This window comes from Lissotriton helveticus, chromosome 11 (assembly GCF_964261635.1).
Source record: "Lissotriton helveticus chromosome 11, aLisHel1.1, whole genome shotgun sequence".
Taxonomy (NCBI): Eukaryota; Metazoa; Chordata; class Amphibia; order Caudata; family Salamandridae; genus Lissotriton; species Lissotriton helveticus.
In genome coordinates, this window is record NC_136072.1 from 554,218,342 (window position 1) to 554,242,303 (window position 23,962).

Consider the following 23,962-nt stretch of genomic DNA (forward strand, 5'->3'; position numbering starts at 1 on the left):
GTCTTTGAAATCCAAAGTGGAAAGAAAGTCTCCTTGCTGAATCAATGGGAGCACCTGTTGGAGCGTGACTATGTCGAAATGATTGGATTGAATGTAGAGATTTGCTGTCTGAGGTCCAATATTGGTCTGAGAGAGCCGTCCTTTTTTGGAATTAGAAAATAGAATGAGTAAACCCCTGTGCCCTGTTGAGTCAAGGGGAGCATGTTTTTGTAACAGGGAGAGAACTTCTTGTTTTAGGAGGGTGAGATGTTCTGAGGACATCACACGATGTTTGGGAGGGATGTTTTGGTGGAGTGGAGGTAAGTTCCAGGCAATAACCATATTAGATAATTTGTCTTACCCACTTGTCTGTTGTGTTGGAATTCCAGACAGGTAGAACTGTGAGAGACGTCCCCTGACAGGAGTGGAATGATCGGGGTAGTGGTGGGAAGTCACTGTTTGGTGGCAGGGGAAGTGCGGGTGGAGTTACTTCTGCCTCTTCCTCTATTGTTATTTCCTCGGTATCCTCCCCGAAAATATTCTCTTGATGAGGAAGATTGAGTGGGACTTTTATAAGAGGAGGAGGTGTTTTCTGACGCAGTGGTCTTTGAGCCACCCCTATAAAAGGAGCGACGAAAGGAACCCCAATTAGAAGGTAGTTGTAAGGCCCTCATGGACTAAGCAGTCTGTGTGTCTTTTTTCATTTTTTCTAAAAAAAGATGTTCCTGATCAAATGGCTGATTAAGTAGTGCGGATTGTACTTCTTGCTTGAATCCTGAGCTTCGAAGCCAGGCGTGTGGGCGTAGCAAATTGTTGGTGTTAATGGCACGCAAGGCTGTATCAGCTGCATCGAGGGTGCATGTGATAGAAGTATTTGTAATGAGTTTACCCACTTAAATGAGGTTGTGAGCTTCAGCCTTGTATTGGTCTGTTAATTAGTTTTTCTAGATCGTCATAATGAGCTCTATCATAACGCACCAGGAGAGCTTGTGCATTGGCAATATGCCAATGATTCGTAGCTTGCGATGCGATTCTTTTGTCGGATGCGTCTTTAAGTTCTGACTCCTTGTCAGAAGGGGGGGGTGTCACCTGTAGTTTGAGAATATGCTCTTTTTCATGCATTTGAATCAACAAGAGAATCTAAAGGTACCTGACCCCTGATGTAAATTGGGTCTGTTGGAGCAGCTTTATATTTTTTGTCTCCCCTTGGCGTAAGTATTCTAGCTCTAACAGGGTCTTTCAATACCTCGCTGGTGTTTTGTATCATACCTTTGAGCATGAGCAAAGTATTAGTGTTTTTTTGGGAGCGAGCAAAAGTTTCCACTAAAAAATCCTCCTCCAAGGGATCAGTATGCAGTTCCACCCCATGGTACCGAGCAGCTCTATTAATTAGCTGTGCGAAGCCACTATTGTCATCGGGTGGTGATGGTCTGGAAGGATATAGATCGGGGTCATTAGTATGTTCCAGGTCCTTCTCATAATCATCCCCAGGGGTCTGAGTCCTGTTGAATGTTGTCCTCATTATCATTCCCATCCCCGTCCCCATCCCCATCATTATCATTATCATTATCATTATCATCCTGTGGCACAGGTGAGAAACATGGTGGTGGTGAGTTTGCTGGTGAAATCGGTAAGTTTGGGTTAAAAGGTGGAGGAGAGGGAGGTATGCAAGGTGGAGGAGAGGGAGGTATGCAAGCGGGAGAAGGGTTAGAACCCATGTCTTTTTTCTTAAGATGTATATGGGAGTCTTCAGGGAGATCCAGCTACCGTTTTTTAGGAAGCGTTCTTAGTTTTCCAGTTTCATGGTCAATATGCAATAGTTTCGGTTTTGGATCTAAAGATTCTTGTGGAGGAAGTTCTTTGGATGGAGTCTCTTTATCCTTTTGTTTATATTCAGAATGTTTAAGAGGGCTTCCATGCTTTTTGTGCTTGGTGCCCTTCGATGCGCGATGTTTCAGCTCCGAAGGCTTGACTTTTCCCTGTTTCGGATCCAAACGTTTTCTTTAGTTTGTTTCGGCTTCAAAGATTTATCTTTAACTGGTTTCAGCTCTAAAGCTTTCGGTTTAGCCGGAGTCGGTTCCGAAACTTTTGGTTTCGGTGGTATGGGCTCCGAAGCCTTGGCTTTATGCGATTCTTTCCGTGCCGAAGAAGGTTTTGGTGCCAACAGCGCAGCATCAGCCTTAGCCTTGGGTTTTCGTGCCAAAGATGTGAGTTCGGTACCTGCATGGGGTAGGCTCGATCCTGAGCTGGAAGACTTGTCCTTATGTTTCATAGCTGGGCCCTAAGGCGAGGAGTCTGAAATGGTATCACTGTGTCGACCTGAGCCAGAGGGTGAAGGTGAAACCGGAACCTTTGGTGTTTTTGTGGGCAGTTCGGGGCTCGTTACTCATTGTCCGCTGAGCATGAGTGTGACGTCCGAGTCCTCTGCCATGTCAGAGTCGTCGGCTTCAGACACGGAGATGTGCTCTTCTTCGACTTTCCGACTCTTCTCCGAAGATGTCTGGCACCGGACTAGTGCTGCGTCTCATCTCATGACGTCAGTCACAAATTGTTTTCTTCTATCGGAATGATCGACAGGCCTTACAGTTGATTTCTTCGTGCTCCGGGGATAGGCAGAGGTTACAGACCTCGTGCAGGTCTGTGTGTGGGACCCAGGGCATTTCTTGAAAGGAGTCTGTTCCATGGACCGCTGGCGTGGTCGGCTCCGGTAGGCCTCACGGCCCTCGTCATAGCACCGATCAAAATTGTTGGATTTTACGATGCGCGTTGAAAGGGAAATCGAGATCGAAAACACTACCGTTGAGTGGTAAGGATTGCGCGTCGAAAAGGTTCGAAGACGCTACCGAACCGGAGCACCACAAAACACATTCTAACCCGATGCCTGAAAAAAAATCTGGGGATGGAGTTGATGCCCATGCGCACTATCACCGTAAGGTGGAGTCCCCTACCTTGTGACTACAAACACTTCTACGAAGAAAAACAAAGTGCAAAAACATCCAAGCCCAACACCAGATGGCGATCTATGTCAACGCATATGATCTACAGCTCATATGCCTCGAACATATTTATTTATCTATTTTATATAGCGCCTAATAGCCCCAGAAGGGGTATCTCTGTGCTAATAGACAGACGTGACAGTGCTGATGCTGTGTGAGGTGTCTAGAACAAAAATGTTTTCAGGGATTTTCTAAAATGAAGATGGTCCGCGCACTGCCTTAGTGGAATCAGGAGCGAGTTCCAGTTCAGTGGGCCAAATACGAAAAGACTTTCCCCCCAGCCCTAGACTTATTAATCCTAGGAACTTTGAGAAGGGATTTAGAGCTAGATCGGAGATCTCTAAGAGGAGTATACTGGCAGAGTTTCTCAGCAAGATATGTTGGACCATTATCATACACTGCCTTATGAATGATGCAGCTAACCTTGAATTTTATTTGTTTACACTCCAGAAGCCAATGGAGCTGCCTCAGCAGCGGACTCGAGGATGATCTATGAGGGGCGTTCAGTATTAACCGTGCCGCTGTATTCTGGACTACTTGGAAGTGATCCAACAAAGCTTCGTTAGCCGAAATCAATAAAGAATTAGAGTAGCCCAAGCGGCTCAGCACTAACGTCTGGATAAGAATCCTCCGTATATGTTCAGAGAGGAAGGGAAATACTCGTCTCAACAGACTACAAACATAAAAGCATGAACTCACAGTATAGATCACCTGCTCCTTCATATTCAATTTCTACTCTATGTGAACCCCCAGGTTTTTTACTGATGCCTTAGGGGTGGGAGAGACACCCAGCTCCCTGGCCACCACTCTGGAGTCCACAACAAGGTGGCCTCCCCGAAGAGCATAATCTCTGTCTTTCCGGCATTTAGATGGAGAAAGTTGGTACACATCCACTGGGATATTGCTAGTATGCCGGAAGAGAAGGTGGTTCGGGCTGTTGTGGACAGTTTATTAAAAGAGAAGGTAAGCTGGGAATCATCTGCGTACGATATTGGCACAAACCCATATGTCCTCATGAGATCGACCAAGAGAGCAACATAGATATTGAATAGCGTTGGACTTAGACAAGATCCTTGCAGTACTCCCTTGGTCAACTTCCTGGTCTTAGACCTATGAGGTTCCAGGTTGACTGTCTGGGAACGGTCAGAAAGGAAGCTAGTCATCCATCGCAGGGCCTCTCCCTTTATCCCGGATTCCTCTAGTCTCCTGAGCATAATCTGGTTTTCAACCGTGTCGAAGGCCACCGAGAGATCGAACAACACCAGAAGAGTGGATTGTCCTCTGTCTAGTGCTAGCCTGATGTTGTCTGTGACAGTCACTGGGGCTGTCTCCGTAATATGTTTAGGCCAAAAGCCTGATTGCGACACATCCAGGCTACCTGGCGCTTCGACATTGGCTGACAGATTTTTATTGATGTGCTTTTCCAAGATTTTGCTCAGGAGTGGGAGGAGGGATATCGGACGCAGATTCAACAGATCTTTCATAGACGCCTTGGCGTTTTTGCGTAGTAGGATGACCCGTGCTGCCTTCCAATTTTGGAAAAGGGGGGTGGTGATGGACAGAGCTTCTGAATGATGCAGAATACTCTTACCAAGTCAAGAGATCATGGTTTTAATCCATCACCGTTTTTTAGCTCACTGCACCATCCCAGCTCAGAACCTGGCTATATGCAAATTAGTCTGTTCCTGTCCCAGTGCATAATGGGAACAGGGCAAACCAAACTACCAAGCCAATTCTTATACTGGGAAGGAAACAAGCTTCCGGGGACCTTCCATTCAGATGGTGGATGGCCTTCCTCTAATGATGCATTCAGGAGAGAGCAAATGGGAGCAATCAGTTGTTTTGCAAGACCGGCAGATATTTTGGCTGGTATAATATCGAGTGGGGAGCCTGATTTTACAGTATGTGGTAAGGTCTCTACCTCTTCGCAGGTCAGAGGGGGAAAGCTCATCAAGGATTTGCCCGCTTACATGGAAGGTGGTCATGGGCCATGACCTACTTTGTATTGCCCACTGTAGAGATCTTATTGTAAATCAAATCTATTTTCTGCTCAAAATAATCTGCTATGATGTCGCATAAAGTTTGAGATGGAGGTTCTTCCAGATCACACGCTTTGGGATTCGTAAAAGATTTAAGGATCTGGTACAAAGCTTTAGGAGCATTCCCTGCCTGGGAAAGCTGCTGGGCAATGTCTTCCGGGCTATTTTTATGTTTTTATGATATTGGGCCAGAAATGTCCTATATATTTCTCTGTCTCTAATGTTGTGGGTCCGCCTCCACCGCCTTTCAAGATTTTTGCAGTGGCCTTTCCCAATTCGTAATTCAGTAGTAAACCAGGCTGCTTGGGCCTGTCTAGGCTTGCCCTTAGAGGTTTTTAAGGGGGCAAGTTGGTTAATCGCTGCTTTTGCCAGGTCATTGAAGCAGACTAATTCCTCCTCTACCTTTTCATGTTCTCCATCCCATAATGCTGGGAAAATAGCTGATAAGGCCTTAGGAGTGACTTTATGCCACTGTCTAAACAGACGGTTGGAATCAGAGCCAATCTTTTCCTGGCCTCTGGGTCCCTCTATCTTAAAGTCAACAAATGCACGGTCTGACCAGCTAACGGGTTGTGGAGACACACAGTTAATATGGGGCGAATTAGTAAAAACAATATCCAGAGTATGGCCAGCTATAGGAGTAGGACCATCATTAATCTTAGTTATATCTAATGCTGCAAGATCAGCCAGAAAAGCCACTGCCTCCGCATTCTCCACGCACTCGCTATGCACATTAATATCTCCCAGTAGGAGAAAATTCTTGGAGGAAACCGCATACAGCGCTATTAATTCCATCAGCTGAATCGAGAAATCCGTGATAGGGCTCGGGGGACGATAAACTAGGGCTCCCTTCCAACTAAGCTGTGGAGATAAATCAATCCGAAAAACAAAGATTTCAATGTTTTCATTACTATGATGCTCCAGAACAGTGACTGTGACCTGGTCACTAGACAATGGCTATCCCTCCTCCCACTTTGTGCTGTCTATCCAGCCTTTGAATCTTATATTCCTCTGGGAGTACTGTAGTAATAGCAGGAATGGAGTTAGGTTTTAACCATGTCTCAGTCAGGAAGCGTAAGTCCGGTTTCACTGAGTCAAACAGATCCCTTATTTCTATTGCATGTTTCGGGAGTGATCTGACGTTGCCAAGAAAGCCTTTCCACTCTTGTTTAAGAGATGTGTGGATTTTGCTTGACTTCCGTCCTACCTCTCTAAGAGCGGAGGTAACCTCTGTGGCTATTATGGAATGGTTGAGCATAAGGCAGCCCCTCAACTCGATGAGTTCAAGGTCCATGTCCAGACTCTGAAACCTACATGCTCGGCAGGCGAAAAGGCCCTCTAGAAAGCTAAAGCTCTCTACTTGTTTGTGCCAATTGCACCCAAGTTGTAGGTGTCCTCTTAGTTTCAGCAGGTCACTACTAGTATAGACCTTCTTGATGCTTACATTTTATTCTGGGATCAGAAGGGCAGGGTTCCTGGCTCCTGGCGACGGTAGGGCATGGACGGGCACAGACAGACTTGCCTTTGGCGCGGCTTCGTATATCTACGAGAGACATATACATCCAAAGATAAATGTATACAAGGATAAATAGGCTTAGAAAAACCAGAAATTCCCTTAGACACACAAGTCATACAAGGGAGCAAAAGTATATGCACTCCACCACAGGTAATCCACATCCTCTGGCTGAGAGAGGAGGACGAAAATTGGGGAAACAAAGGGTACTCCAAGAACAGAGGTAATCAAGGGAAGACCAAGATAATACATCCTACTGTTGTAAGAAGTTACAACAGTAACTGAGGAGGAGACAGAAAGACAAGGCTGGAAAACAGAAACACAATGCCACCCAAGCGTAGGAAGTGGAGGGTACTGCCCACTACAGGAAAACAAGGGCAACCGTCAAAGAACCACGCCACTGACAGAGGAAGGGTGCCAGCACCAGGTAAATAGGTGAAGCAAACAGCAGGTGGGAGTCCACCAGGAAGAAGACCACCAGGGTGAAACAAAAGGGATGGTAGAGACCAAGGGCAACAAATAGTTGATGTAGACAATCACATGTTGTCCAACCCATGGAGGCTTCAAAAACAGGTGGAAAACCTGACCAATGTTCCATGGAAACTTGAGAAACAGGAAATAAACCAAACTAAGGCCCTAGACGAAAACAGAGTGGAGGGTATAAAGGGAGCAAACACCAGGATGGGGAAGAATCCACCAACATTGGAGGGCAGTACATGAGCAGCAGAAAGACAGAGTTGGACAGAAGACATGTTATGCCCAAAGGAGGGGTTAATGGAACCTCTTCCAAAAAGGAGGGAAAAAGGAGAAAGTAGTCCACCTCATCGAAAACAAAGCAGCGAAAGACGGGAGAGGCATACAGAGCTGTGAGGAAGAGAGCAGTATCTCCACCAACTAGGAGGCAGCAAGTTATGGGAAACAAAGGGAAGCTAGCATTTTGTGAAAGGAGGATACCAAGCCATGGATTTCACAACCACAAGGTCTGGTACCAGAGGAGCAGAACTGAAAAGAACAGTAGACGTAACAGCTACCACAGGGGTGTGATGTCAGATATGTATTACCCTCCCCTCGCAGGAGGCAACAGGCTGTGACCCAATTAGGCAGGAAGGAACACCTAAAGGGTAAACACGGATATAAAGAGCACTAAACTGCTGAAGATTGACAGCAGCAGGGGCACATTAAAGTAGAAAGGGCTTGCACAAGAAAACGGTGACCAGGCCAAAAGTCTGCCTGCCTGTGGTAGGATTATCACCCATAAGGACATAAGGAGAAGACAAAGGATGAAGTTGAAGTCCGTCTAAGGGATGCTAAGTGTATAGGTAGCTCACAAGATGCCCCTTAGGCATACAAAGTAAGGTCCCCAAGGTACAAGGCTATAGTGCATCTGCACAATGTAACAGAACACCCGATAAAGGCAACTCCATGTATTGGTAACGCTGTATCTAGTTGTAAAAGTTAATAAAGAAATAAAAAAATAAAAAAAGTTGCGGGCAGCATCTTGGAATGACGCACACCGATTTTAAATGTGCTCAGAAATCAAACATTGATTCTGTTCACCTGAAATGGAGTACTTTAAGATTACATTGGGAAATTAACTAGGGTTTTTTCAGGTCAGAGGCCTGTGAAACTTGTAAAACAAAAACATTATACAAAACGTTAACAGAAATATTAACAGTCCAAGTCAGCAAAACGAATGACTGGTTCGCAGGGGTCTGTAGGCTGAGTTTTATCCTCCTAGTGCCAGTTCAAACGTCTTTATAAACACACATGGCAGTAGTTTGTAGAAAACAAAAATAGCGAGATGAAAAGATTTTTTGGGGAAAAATCTATCGTGCCCACAATAGATCCATCTGACTATTTCAAATCAGCCAGGATTCTGTTGTCCGACATCAAAGAGGGACAAAGAGGGACAATATTAACTATAAGACACATCCCGCATTCACAAATAAAGGGTTGTTCGTGAAAGTTTTTTTTACTACTCTTTGTCCAGCCACTAGTTGGTACTAGTTTGCAGGACCACTGGAATTATGAACTTTTGTGGCGGTGGCGTTTTCCGCATATATATGGATTTGCCACATAAAACATCTGCTGCATAATCTGCAGAATTTAACAAACAAATTCCAACTCAAAAGGATAAAACGTTACTAGAAACTCAATGATGTGTGTTGCCACACAATGGAAGGGCCTTTATAAAGGTTGAATGGCCATCTTTATGTGGCTTATTGCTGTATTTGTCAAACTGGTATAAATACGATACAACCTTTGCCCAAACAGTGATAACGAGCAAAAATGACAAAATAAAGACCATCACAAAATGTGTTTCATTGTAACGCACAATTTGGCTTTTCTTGCCACACAATTTGATCTTCATCTGCCACATAATTCCAGTGTCATGTTAGTACGTGAAAACGGATTCATATTGCAAGATTCCCCATCAGCACTGAAGAAAATGCTAATACATCACACAATGGATAGGCAACTAAAGAGATTCTAGTCCTTGAGGCACTAAAATGGGAAAATATAATACTAAATTTCCATTGGTGACAAATGGAAAGTCTATACAAAAACATTTATGCATATGGAACACATCAAGATTTCTCTTTAGCAATACTACACTAGATGTTGAAGTCACTGGACAATATACCAAGATCCACAAATAAGGTATAATAGTTAAAAGGAGAAAAACACACTGAACCACCCAAATTCACCATCTTAGTTTTTACATTTTCTACTGTTTAGGCATTGACTGTACCCCTTTTAATTCACATGCAGAATATAATTTTTTTAAAGCGCCTACCTGTGGACCCGGATGTGGTTTCAGGAGAAGAATCATACTGTGATGTTGTTTTTTCAGACTTTAGGCTCTGTGTAGTAATGATAATCTTATCTTGTCCCTTGACCAATATTTCGGTTTTGTTGCCCACTCCCTTAAAAATAAAGAAAATAGCCAAAATTAGTAGACAAGCTACAATACTATGGCTGTATCATGAATTGCTGCAAGGGCTCAGCACAGAGTTTTACAACTGTGTTTTTTTTGGGTTATAACTGGGAATTTCTGTTTCAGTGTATGAACTTTATACAGCACAAATTAACAGAGAAAGGCAATCAATGCTCACTGTTTGACATGTGCTGTCTGCATTTCATGCACCAGCTGGAGTTATACATATCAATCTTACACACCTCAAACACAAAAAAGTGCTCTGCATTGAGCAAGCATGTCTACATGATCTTTCAAGTACTCATATATTTGAATACTAATATAAACTAAAGTAGAGTTCATTAAGAGTCAGAACAAAATTAAACATTAAGTGACAGCAGTAGGCTGAGAAATCAAATTCAGTTACATTAACAGAAGGAAAATCCCTATTAACCCCGAGTAATTTGTTAGATTTTTAATTAAAAACCTGAAAAAAACACATTTCTTTAGAGTCTATGGTGACCAGCACTGGCATTCATATTGTGTAGTAGTACTAACAAGCTGAATTCTGAAGCCCACAGGAAGGCAGAGAGCATGTTTTAACAGTTTCTTCAACACAACTCTTATGATAATATTATCATGTGTCTGAAGTCTTCCAGATATAGGCTACTTCAGTATAATACAACATAAATATTCACTTGAAGCTCATCATAGCCAAACCACAGAATGAACGTTTCTTCCTTTCCTTCATGACCCAATCCAAAGGAACTTCATTAGTATAGTGAAGCGTAGGCAACTTTTACATGAAGCATGGACTACGTTTTACATTTCATTCCCATATAATTTTCGAGTTTCTCACTTTTTTGATGCTTCACATACCAGAAACATTTCTACACGTGGCCACATACCTAAAGGACCGCAGCCACTTCCTTAAATGAATGACTGCTATGTCATACATTTGATTTCAGAGCAATGTCTAAGCACATTTTTATTAGCTAATTGCCAACTTTCCAAACTTTAATCTAAGGTTTGTGTTTCTTGCTTGCAACCAGGGATATTTCCAACAGATCCTTGGGTGATGTTATATACTGTTCACCGCACCCCCCCCCCCCCCCCGTCTACCCAAATTGCACTACTGTGTTGTCGTAAAACATTGCGGTTCAACAAAATTCATTTTTTTAAATTAAAAAAGTAACTGTACTCCATTTTGGCTTGGATGTTAGCGATTTATTTATATTCCTCTTCATGTTTCATTGCTTTGTTCTAGTCCTGTTACATCTCGCTGTCAAACAATTAACTCCCCAGTTCCATTTTAGGCATGAAAAGCATCACACTTCTAGTCAAGTTGCAAAACACTCTCTCGTTCTTGAACATGTAGCTGCAATAATCAATTCAGATAACCCAGTGCTGGGTAAGATATATAAAAATCTGAAGGAAGAGGGTTTTCACGCCTGAAAATCAATCAATCAATCGGGAGTTTGTTAAGCGCGACTCAGAAACAACCCCACTGCCCCCTGGAATTCTAGTATCTTGTGCACATCCAAACGCCAATGCAAGATACTGGATCGCCTCTGGTGGAAAATATATGATCCTGAATCTTCGCTCAAACGCAAAAGGGCCCTTAAAATATATGAACATCAAGTCAAATAGGCATCAGCTTCCTATTGTGTTCTGGCCATTGAAACTGCCAAAAACCCCTTTAATACTCTTTTCTAAGGTTAAACATCTCATGCCTCCTAGAAGTGCTGGTAACCACACAATTAAACCATCTCAGGAGCTCAGCACCAATCTTTTGACCTTCTTTCACAAGACAATTAGCAAAATTCTATTTTATTTCTTGTCAAGGCTCCCGTCCAACTCTCTCCTCAGTCTAATGAAGTAGTCTCCACCTTTAATTCCCTCACAGCCTTCCAGCCCCTTACCGACCAAGACATAGCTTCAACTCACAACCATCAAGTGTGATTCCACTTCAGATCCTTGCCCCCACACATTGTTACAAAATTGTTCACTGCAAACTCTTCCTGAAAGAAATTATTTAAATGTCTCCTTTTCCCCACCTACCGTCCCCCCACTTTGGAAACACACTCATGTGTTTCAAACCGTGTAAAAGCCAAACATCATCTCCAAACAACTGAGCAACTATTGTCCCACATATCTACTTATTTTCGTCACCAAGGGTCAAGAGAAAGTAGTCAAACTGTCAGATTTCACTGAATCAAACGGCTGTCAAGTGTCAGGTCTCATGACGACCACCAATAACATGAGAATGACCCTGGCTCAGAATGGGTCTGCCAACCTGTACCTCTTGAATCTATTGGCCGGGTTTGACACAATATTTCACTCCTTTCTTCTCTCGAGGCTCTTAAACCTAGTATTCAGCAATACAGCTCCCAAATGGCTTCACTCCTTATTGATGGAAAGAACACATTTTGATTCCATGCCCCCCTTTCTCTCAGATACCACCAATCTTGCCAACATGGGTACCGCAGAGGTTCTTCCTGGGAAGCTCTTTATTGAAAATATATGTACCACACCGGGTCAGTTTCTGTGTAGCTTTAGTTTTAGCACCACACCATATGCGGATGACAGTCAAATAATTATCACTACATCCAACAATTCTCTGTTCACTCAATCTCAGTTCTCTACTTGCAAGTCAACTGTAGCAAAGTGGGTAAAAGAAAACTGCTTAAAATCTCAACACAAACAAAACTAGTCTTTGGCAAACCATCCCTAAATAGGGCTCCAGTTTGGTGGCCATCAGAATTACTTCCCGCCTCTAACCAAGGCAGATCTGCCAACAATCTTGATGATAATCTCTCTTTTATCAAACATATCAAATCCTAATCAGTCATTTGCTTCATGATCCTGCCGACCCCGAGAAAAAGGTTCATTCTTTTTCCACCCTCTACTAGTAGAGCAGTGGTCGAGGCACTTATTTAAAAATTGGACTATGCCAACTTCCTATAACTTGTACCGCTTGACTACCTAGTACAACATTTCCAAATATTCCAAAACGCAGCTGCTTACCTTATCCTCACTCTTCCTGAAAAATCTCACCATCTCCAAGAACATCACTAGCAAACATCTATCTTCAAATCTTGAGGCATCACTCAAAGGTGCCTACACAGTAAGACCCATCTACCTGGAAAAGAAATTGGAAGTGTACCACCCGTCTCACAACCTCACTCCTCTTCCTCCCTACTTATTGTCCCTTGGCAGATCTGGCCATTGCACCTTCTCGTATATTCCTCCTAAGCTGTGGAACAATCTCCCCTCCCAGCTTACACTCACTAATCTTTCTCAAAATGTTGAAGACACAGCTTTTCAATAAAACTTTTTTCAGTTCATGGTCCCTAGAGTGACTCCTCCAATTAAGCTGATGCTTGCAATAGAGCACCTTTTAGTTATTTGCTGCACTCAGCAATTTTTTTTACATAATGTAGGAAGCTGGCTCTTTATATAGTATACCAACAAGAGGTATACTGTGCAAAGAGTCCAGGTATCCCTTCTGAGTGGACAGCCGCTTGCTCTAGCAATCCCACGGTGCTCTTTTAAGGGGCAGCGTTATGCTGATCAGAGAGGAGTGTTCAAATCTGCAATACACACATATTCAATAAATGATGCCCACGACTCAATAAGATGTGCACCAATTTATAAAAACTACGTGTATCTTTATATAATATTTGGCACCAAAATTAATACAGTCAGATTCACGTTTCAAGATAGAAATATTTTACGTTATCAAAAGTTGACAGTGCAATTTTCAGAGGTGGAAATGTAATCCTCTGGAACAAAAACAAATACTGCATAGAAGTTTTTAACAACGTCTTACAAGACCAATCTCCTGCACTTAGGGTAAGTATGGGGCAAGATCCAAGGTAGCACCTACAGGTCACCTCGGGCGGCACTGAGGGAGCTGGTTGCAGGGGTGCAGTATAGCATCAGGTGCCCTATGTTAGCCAATTGGGATACGTCCTGTCGAAAAGAGGCTGCAAGTTTGGACTGGGAGACCAGTCAGGCTGAACCAACTGGGGGGCTCAGGTCTGACAATGCTAAGGAACACCTTTGTTCCTCTTCTTCTTGGGACAAGGCGAGAGGGTACAGAGGTGATTGGAGGCGTCGGGTTTTCGTCACCAGAGACACTTTGGGTAGAAAGGACCAGCACAAAGACTGCAGGCGGCGTCAGGAAGTCCATAGCTGGGAAATCCAAGGTGGGCTTCGGGTCTGGGGAACAGACTGGCACCATTGGCCCAATTCAACGCTGGTTAGGGGGCATGGATGAAGTGGTACTTGCTGTTGTCTGATTTATGGCGATCAGGTGTCCTCGCAGCTCTTCTAGGGTGCCTGAAATGCGCAGCGAAGTTGCTCCGCTACTCCGCTGGGGGTCCTGGGTCTTGGGTGAAGGCTGGTAGTCCTCACAGGCTTATGAAGGCACAAGCACCAGCAAAACGAGCTGTCTTTGGAGCAATTGTAGAGGGCAGCAGGAAGGCTGGCAGGGTTGGTGTCAGGTCAGTCGCTGGTCTTCTATTCTTGCTTTTTGTGACTTTCAACATACGTCGTCTTCTTACAGGTCAGCAGGATCTGATTTCCTGGTGCCAAGGGTTTTTCGCAAAAGGCTTTATTTAGGGGTGTTAGGAGAGTGTAGGGCAGTAGCCAATGGGCTACTTGCCCCTAGTGTCACTATGCCCCCTATATGACCACTTCCTGTGGTAAGTGAGCATAACCAGGTCCCAGAGTTCCTAATTCAGCCATCATCAAAATGGCAGACTTTTAAATTTCATATCGAGGACGTGGCCAAGCCGAGCAGCAGGATGGGCGCTCACAGAGGACTCTGCCAGCCAAGTCCATAAATCCTAAAATTTTCCAACACAGTCCCGGAACAAATAAGGCAAACACGCACGATCAGCCTGCCTGAGACCCGCAGCGATAACACCTTGCAACTCCGGCAGCTGTGAGAGACACGGGCCGCCTTTTAGCAGCGACGGACAAGATCGGGCCTGCTGCGGACTGGTGTGCGCGAGCCCGTGGCAAGTACGGAGGCTCGCGTAGCAGAGACAGCCGCTGAGTCTGTGACGCTGTAAACAGTACTCTGTGAGTGTGATCCCTGTGGACAAATGAGATCTACACAGTGGTAAGCAGCCAACAGCTGTGGAGGTAGGCAAGCGATGGGCACCCTGGTGAGAATCGGGGGATCTTGCCACTCGGAACAGGCCCATTTTGCAGGGTCAGTCTCTCCGGGTTGCGGCAACTAGAGGGAGGCCCGGGGGCCATGCTGTGGTCCTGTGCACTGGAGCGAGGTGAGAAGCACTGGGAGTGCGAGGCCAGCAAGAAATAGTACTTGCTACGACAACCCCACGGAGCCCTTGGGTAGCCTGCAAAAGTGCTCGCCCTGGTGCTGGACGCCTGAAGAACCATTAGCTGGGGCCCCCGTCGGCTGAGCAATCGATCACCTGGGGCAATGAACGTGCGCCAGTGAGTGCCCGTCTGGTGTGTGGTCGTTCCAGTGCCGGAGAGCACTTACAGTGAGCACGCCGCGGTAAAATAATACAGGCCTTGTTGAGGAGCGGGGCACGCGGGACCTATCTGGGGGCATGCCGGTCCAGATGGCCACACGAACGCAGAGCCTGCAGTGACACAGCATTGAACTGTGCAGTAGACGCGCCAAACTTTAAACCGACTGGGACACTAGTCTGATACTAGAAGCTAAGACTGTAGTGCGCCCATAACAGGGCTGGTCATAAAACCTACTAATTCTCTGTAGTGCCCTTGAAGACTCCGGCGTACGGCCCACGCTGACAGAGGCGGATCAGAGCAATAACTAATGGGGGGCCTTGCTGTCTGCTGAGCTGTGCTGGACCGTGGTGCGATACACCTGCTGCTGAGGCGTTTGGGCGCGCTTGTGGCAGATTGAGGGGCGCATATCGGACTTGGGGCGCCACTCGAATATCAGCAAAGCATACAGCAGAGAGGTGCATGTGTCAGCACAAACAGTGCATCAACAATACATCAGATAACCCTCCGGATTCAAATTCCCAAACCATATAGGCAGGCCTTCGCGTGGAGGCATTGCCGGACACAGTATTTAAAGAAGAGATCAGAGCAAAAATAAATGAATACTTCAAACAGAACATGGGCTCTGTGGAGTCATAATGTGTGATGTGGGAGGCCTTTAAAGTTGTTATTAGAGGGGAGTGTATAGCCCTGCGGGCCGGATTACTGAGAGATATCCGCGGCAATCTCCCGAGGGTGGAAAGTGAAATCCAGGGGTTTGGAACAACAATGTTTACAAACCCAATAGTCTGACACACAGGCGGAAATTCGCAAGAGGTTAGCAGAATACCAAGAGGAGGCTGAAGGGGAAATAACATTTCTCTACAAATATGCACAGGCCTGCACATACTGGGAGGGGGACAGGCCCGGCAGAACTCTCGCAAACCTGCCCAAACCACCTAGAGGCTCTGGATACATTACCCATTCGGATGCCCATTCGGTCCACATGCCCATGGACATTCTAGATAAAATTAAGAAATATTACGCCCACCTGTTTAAGTCGAGGGCTAATCCATCAGAATCAGAAATAATAGACTACCAAGATTGAATTGAGCTATTGTGGCTTAGTGGAACTCAAAGGGAATATCTGGGCGAGCCATTTATGGTTGAAGACATACAAAACGTCATCCAGACCCTTCCTGGCAGCAAGATCCCTGGAGCGGATGGTCTAACTGCCACTTTTTATAAATAATATGCAGTCCTGCTGGCCCCAAGATTATTGGAGGTATATGATGAGGCGTTACAATAGGGAACGCTCCCAACATTAATGCGGGAAGCCATCATTGTAACAATACTTAAACCAGGCAAAGACCCAACCTCGTGTGATTCATACCGCCCTTTTACCTTGATCAATATTGAAAATAACATTTTTGCCAAACTATTAGGAAACAGATTACAGCGGTTACTTACCCTCATAATACAACCAGACCAATCTGTATTTGTTGCAGGCCACTCCACTTTGCATTATCACAGAACACTTTTTACGCTACTACATTATCTCGCCCCACAGGTCTTGGCAATTGTGGCACTATTAGACGCCACAAAAGCGGTTTATTCGCTGGGGTGGAGGTTTCTATGCTTGCGCAGCTGGGAATAAGTCCCTTCTTTGTACAACTCATCAGGCTCTTATATACTTCGCCTAACGCCAGGCTAAAGTTGAAAGAACTAATATCGGACCCAATCCAAAGATCTCGTGGCACCAGGCAGGGTTGCCCACTATCTCCCCAACTTTTTTGCCATTGCCACGGAGCCGTTGGCAGTACAGCTAAAACAACATCATGCAAATAGGTTGCATTGGGTTTACCGCCAGAGGTCTGATAGTATCCATGTACGTGGATGATCTTACTCTTTATGTCACAGACCCAGCGCCTAACTTGGCACCACTAACCAGAGAAGTGGTAAGATAAGGGGGCTTGACTGGCATTTGTGTAAACTGGGCAAAGTCCACCATCCTTCCACTGACATAACACTGTAGCCTTCGACACTGAATTCCCAATAGCCGGGGCGGACGGCCCGGTGCGTTACCTGGGTATATGGATTAGCAGAGACCTACAGGACATTTGGTCGGTAAACTATGGTATGGTGATGGATTGGATCGAGGAGAAAATCCAAAGATGGAAACACCTACCCATATCCCTCACAGGTTGCAAAGCAATAACAAAAATGATAATCCTCCCTAAACTACCATACCTTTTTGCAAACATTCCCATACCCATCGCGTCACAGTTTTGTAAGCGTCTCTAGTCCAGCATGACTGAGCTGGTCTGGGCACGTAAACAACCAAGGGCATCATGGGATCTCCTTACATTGCCACAAGCACAGGGAAGCCTGGCAGCGCCTGACTTTGTGCTATACGCATATAGTGCTCAGGCACAATACCTCCACTTCTGGCAAATCCCATACCCTTTTAACTACAGGTAGCCATACAAATCGACAGAGTGGCTCCTTTGCCCCTAACAACAGCACTATACCAAGAGTACAAGCGACCCAGATAGGAGATCGGTACAACAGAGGCTCTGCGCTGGGCCTGGAAGGGGATCCGCAGCAGGGCTAAGCTAGACGTACTATACCGGCCATCCATGCCACTTACCAGCAACCCATTGATGTCCCTGTTATTAGATAGGGGTATGTGGAAGAGCGTGCAGCAGAAGGAATTAAACACATTCAATGACCTTTTTCCGGATGGCCAATTCCTCACACAGCAACGCTTAGACACAGCACTGCAGCCCTCACCACTAGACACCCTGCTGTACTTCCAGTTTAGGGCTGCATGTCGTGAACGATTTGCCACGTTTGCTGATGCCCCGCCAACACTGGAAGCGCTAGAAAATGTGCCTAAAGGACCCGAAGCGCACAGACTAGTTACGCGTATTTACACTAATACTCAACGCGAATCACCAATTACCACACATAGCACACAAGCCGCCTGGGACACAGACATTGGGGATACCATCTCTGATGAACAATGGGTGTTTTGCTGTGGGCAGCTAGAAATCTTGTCACCTATCGCCTCAGACTTATACACGTTAAATATATACATTGCTTATACTGCACACCGATACAATTACACCGCATGAGGCTTCAACCTGACACAAAATGTTGGCGCTGTGGGACGATACAGGCGAACGTCTTACACCTGGACTGGGAGTGCTGATCTGTTGCCAACTATTGGATGGGGGTCTTTAGGCATATAGAGGACATAACAGGTTAGAGATTGCTGTGCACCCCTCTGGTGGCACTGCTGGGATATGTGCTTACACACCAAAAGCAGGGAGACACCTCACAGCACTATTGCTCCTACTGGCAAAGCGATGTGTAGCAATGCACTGGGGAAAATCAACGCCACCAGCCATAAAAGCATGGGTGGAGGATGTCACATACTGCAGAGATAGCTTGAAATGCTAATGGGAACTTGTGCTGGCCCGCTCCCGCCCAAACGATATATGGTCTCTGTTCACGCACTGGCTAAGTTTCATAGATCGGTACAAAAGGGGGTGGTGATGGACGGAGCATCTGAACCAATCAAACACTCACACCCAGTCAACAGATCTGGGTTTAATCCATCCCAATAAGTTCCATAGATGGCACCGCCCTGTAGCAGATGTCAATTGAATCATAGTGGCAATATTCACAAGCAGGGAATGCCATGTACTCAGCACGAATGCAGATATATGCAAACAGAAATTGTGAAATGCCTGGCAGTAATGTGATGCTACATTAATTAAAAAGCTATTGTCAACCAGCTAGAAACTAAAAAGCTGTTTAGTGTTTGATGGTAGTTAAATGTGCACAATGTATAACACGGAAGATTGTCATTCCTATGATAAAGACAAGTACTACAATAGTTGCTGTGGTTTTACAAATCTTGAAAAACCAATTAAAAAAAAAAAAAGAATTCATATCCACGTCAGGTAGCCCAACTTGGGGTGGAACTAGTCTGAGTGTAGACATGCCTCTCTAAATACCACTTTTCCTGCCTGTCCAAGCTCCAAATGGGCCCTAGTCAGGGGAGGTGGCATTCCCTCATCTTTGATGGAGGCCAAACTCGCAAACCAAAGGTGGTGGGCTCTTTGAAGCTCCCTGCCTTGGAATGCTAATTTACCAGACTTCCTGGAGGAAGTGCAAACCACCTCCCTCCAGAACAGGTATTGTTCCTGAGCTCCTGAGAGCATGGACGCTCCCCCCTCGGGGTCAGAAACTAGTCTGTGGTAGCAGGCTGGACTGGACCAGTCACAGCCAGCACTCTGGAGGGCTGGTAGGTTTCAGGGGGTACCTCTAAGTTACCCTGTGGCTGCATGTGTTAATAAATTCATCACTGGAATCAGTGTGGGTTTATTAATACAAGGTGCTTGATACCAAACACTATATGTTTCAGTGAAGCCATTAAGTAGCTGAGGAATTCGTTTTGACCAGGGCCCAGTAAGATGGCTTCACTACTCACTTAAAATATCCAATAATAGAACTAGACATCACAGGGGCATATCCGCTCATGCAGATATGTCCTCATATAAAATATAATGCACCCTGCCTTAGGACTCGAAGGCATGCTGTAGGGGTGACTTACATATATTAGATGCAGTGACTTTGGCTTGCAGACAGGAGTGTGTCATGTCCTGTTTTCACTCATGGTTTGCACCAAGTGATGCAGCCTGCAATGGTAGTCTGTGTGGAATTTGTGTGTAGGTCCCTTATGGTGGCATAAGATATGCTGCAGCCCTTTGGGACCCTCTTTAGCACTTATGCCCTAAGAACCTGGGGTACTATTTACTAGAGACTTACAGGGGGTGCAAAAGTCCTTAGCCAATTTTAGCACGATTAGGCAACACCTTGTTTTAGGGAAGGTGCACTGGCACTGCGGGCTGGTTAGCAGGCTTCAGTGCACTGTCAGTCGGAAATCCGTATCTAGTAGCTATGAAAGGGGCAAAAAGTGGGGTATAACTGCAACAAAAGCCCAGTTTCCTATACATAACAGATTGCTCTCAGTCAGGAGAATTATCAGAAGGAAAAGTGGACTGGGTTTGGTGTGTCCCTCTGTGGGCCTTGGTCAAAAATAGCTTGGCGTTGTGCTCCCCGATACTTTAAGGGTACATCAACTAAAAGGGATTGCAAGCCGCTGCGTCAAGTTCAAAGCCCAAACACCACATATAGATGTCATGTGGATCCAATAAGGTCATTATCTTTCAGCATGAGCAATATAGTTTAAACTTTGAAATCTATTAAGACACTGGACTGATCACTCAACGCGCACAAGAGATATTCATCAAGTGAGGAATTTACAAGACTATGTAATCACCAGAAGGCCTTCATTATAAATGACAAAAGAATCCGATTTTGGAAGTAAGAAAGACTGCTTTCAGATCCAGTACTTTCACGTAAAGGGACAAATTCCAACCCTTACTGACGAAAAGGTGCTTGCAGAGGATTCTTTTTTATTTCTTTAAACTGATAGGAGCAGAGATTCAAAGGCCAATATTTCTCCAAAGAGCTCTCACTCGTGATCCAAAATGTGCATAGTAGCTTGGCTGCCCATCCAACTAAGGCACTTTGGTATCTCGGTAAAACCTTATCTGGTGGAGACAAGACCTAGCCGCAGATTACCGACCTTAGAATTTCCCAGGCATAAGGCTGGATCCAGAAGATTTTTGCTCAAGAAATACCCTTGCGCCAGTAGGTGGCGTCGGTCGGCTCCACGTGATGTCATCTGCATCGTACGCGCCATAAATGACGTCCGCGTCACCTATCTAGGCACCACCCCGGCGTTCTGATGTCAGTTACTTTTTTTTTTTCAAAATTCTTTTTTATTGATCGATTGCACACAAGGTGCAGCTCTCCACATTCAGGAGAAAACTGCAAACAAATCAACAGCAGCAAATGATTGGCAATCTATACATCTTTTGGCTTCCCTCTCCCCCCCCCCTCCCCCTCCCCCTCCCCAACTCCCCCCACTGCCAACTCCCCCCACCCGGATCCCTCCCTAGCCCACTACACGATACCGTCTCTTTCTCAAATAGTTTCACATGTAAAACAGTGTACACAGTTCCTCAATTTCGGCCCCCTTCCACTATCTCCGAGCAATCCTCACGTTCTGCCGGTGGTTCTAACCATAGACCCCTATATTCCGCCCACCTCTTCCATATTTTGTAGTGTTTCCTAGGGCAGCCCCGGGCCTTAAAAATAGGACGCTCCAACCCCATACAAAAATCCAGTCCCTTTTTCCACACCACTACTGGAGGTGCCCGTGTATCTTTCCAAGCTTGGGCCACATCTCTCTTGGCGACGGTGAGGCCCAACAGCAGCAGATGCCTTTTATATATGTTACCCTCCACCCCCTCTAGAACATGCAAAAGACCTAATTGTGGGGTAGGCGGAAGTTTCCATCCCAACACCTCAGACAAACAGTCCCACACCCCTTTCCAGAACCTAACCAAGACTCTACAGCTCCATACCGTGTGAAGTAGGGTGCCCACCTCTCGACCGCACCTCAAACAGTCTGGAGACGCAATCAGACCCGCCCGCCACAGCCTCTCCCTAGTGTAATAAGCTTTGTGAAGATATTTGAATTGGATGAGTCGTAAGCGTATTGCAATGGCTTCACCTCGGGGAGCTTCAAGGGCTTCCCGGTAATCTTCCTCTTCCAATGTTCCGACACCCCTTTCCCAGGATTCCCTCAATTTGTATAGGGAGGAGGAACAATGTGTAACTAGAGTCTAGTAAATGCGGGATATTTTCTTATCCTCTAAATCCCCCATAAATACCTTTGCCTCTAGTGGGCTAAATTCAGGTAAGGAGTCAAGTCCCTCCAGACTAGGTGCAATGGCATGGCGCAACTGTAAATATTTGAAGAATTGGGTTTGAAGCATGCCATATTCCTCGCTAAGGTCGTGAAATGATTTAAGGGCCGGGCCAGACATAACATTACCCAGTGTTGAAATTCCTATGTAGTCCTAGCCCCTAAAGTCCTGCAGGGACACCAGTGCAGGCAGACGACCATTACGCCATAGGGGGGTCTCCTCCGTTAACGTACCCCACCATCCCATGCGACGCAGCGCCTGCCTCCAGACCTGAAAGACTATCTGGGTAGCCTGCGGCAACCGCCTCCTCAACCGCACCGAATATAAAATAGTGTGCAGAGTGTCGGATCCCATAAGATAGCGCTCAAGAGCATAAGCCGGGTCCCCCCTATTTCCATACCACCATTAGTTCAGGATCAAAAGATGGGAGGCCTGATAGTACGACAGGATATCGGACGTTGCCAGCCCACCACAGTATGTTGATAAAAAGCAGGTGCGCAGAGCAACCCGCACTGCACCCCCCGCCCAAAGAAAGTGCCCCAGCACCGAATTGACCTGCCTAAACCAATGAAGTGAAATCGGGTAAGGGTGGTTCTGCAATTGGTATAGCAGACGTGGGAGGGCGACCATCTTAAAGATCGCCGACCGGCCATAGATAGTCTGGGGCATATGGGACCACGTCTTTATCGCTGTTCGAACCCGGTCCCAGACCTGCACTATGTTGCGCTCCCAGGAGACTATGGAGGATTCAGACAGGAACACTCCTAAATACTGAAGGCCCCCCACCGCCACCTGCAACGCGGACGCCCATGGTCCAATTCCTGTGCGGTCTCCGAACACCCAGAGGGTGGATTTACGCGAATTCAAGTAGAATCCAGACGTTTCACCAAAGATTTGCATTATCTCTAAAATACGCGGTCCCGACCTATTAACGTTAGTGATGAAAAAAGGACATCGTCCGCGTACAGCGCGATTCTATCCGAAGGTCCGGCTTCCCATTCAAAGCCTTTCAATTGTGCGTCCATGCGCACCCATGCCGCCAACGGCTCCATAGCCAGGGCGAACAAATACGGCGACAGGGGGCATCCCTGCCGAGTACCTCGCCCTATGTAGAATTTGGTAGATGTGGCCCCGGCCACCCTCACCGAAGCCGTCAGGTCTGTGTTTAATAGTTTTAGGTACGACAAAAAACAGGGCTCAAGGTTAAGACGAGACAGGAGAGCAAACAGGTAGACCCAACTCAACGAGTCAAATGCCCTATCTATATCTGCCAACAGGAGCGCTGCCTGCTCCCCAGTGCCTCTAACCGCCTCCACTGCGACATGAGCACGTCCGATGTTATGCCTCGTTGCACTATGGGGGCATAAACCCAGCCTGATCCAGATGGACCAGCTCTGTTATATAAGGAAGGAGACGATTCGCTAGCGCCTTGGCCAGTATCTTTGCTTCGACATTTAGGAGGGAGATGGGTCGGTAAGAATCATGCAGTTCCGGAGGCCTACAGGGCTTGTGGAACACAACCACCTCTGCGTGTCTCCAGTCTGCCGGCAGGCGACCCTGCTCTCTAGCTGCCTCCAACGCTGCCCTATAGTGCGTTCCCAATTGGAGGTGGTATTTCTTAAAAAATTCACTCGGGAACCCATTGGGCCCGGGTGCCTTTCTGGTATTACGCTACCCTAGGGCCGTGCCCAGCTCTTCAGCAGTTAGGGGGAGTTCAAGACGCTCCCGCACCTCTTCCGATACCGCACGTGGTGGTAGGTCCGCAATAAACGTATCTACCACCGCCGCAGGGAGACACTCCTGCCGAGCATATTGTGCGGCATAATATAGTGCAAAGCTGTCCGCTATCTCTTTGGGGTCCGTGATCGAGGTCCCGGCCGCATCTGTGATCCCAGGCAGCGTCTGAAACGTATTTTGGCAGAGCCTATGGAGCATAGTGCCCGACTTATCTCCCCACTGATATATTCTGCTACGCGTCGCCAACCACACCTGCCGAGCCTCGTCCCGTAACAAGGACGCATAAGACTGCTGTGCCAGTAGTAGCTGCCCCACCTCTCTACCCTCCCTAGCTCCACTGCATCGCCCCTCTAGAGTCTCAATATGTGCTGCGGCCTTCACTAATTCCTCTCTGCGCTTTTTAAGGGCTGCTGCACACCAGGCGATGTCCACCCCACGCA

The 23,962-nt window shown here is 46.2% G+C and overlaps 1 protein-coding gene across 4 annotated transcripts in view; it reads right to left on the reverse strand.

The window, feature by feature from the left end:
* Window positions 1-23,962, reverse strand: part of NSD3 (nuclear receptor binding SET domain protein 3) — a 1,711,795-nt gene that overhangs the window by 1,299,766 nt on the left and 388,067 nt on the right. For all 4 annotated transcript variants that reach the window (XM_078666314.1, XM_078666313.1, XM_078666315.1 and 1 more), the window contains exon 6: window positions 9,325-9,454. In XM_078666314.1, coding sequence (XP_078522440.1) covers window positions 9,325-9,454 — 130 coding nt within the window. The remainder of the gene's footprint in view (window positions 1-9,324; window positions 9,455-23,962) is intronic.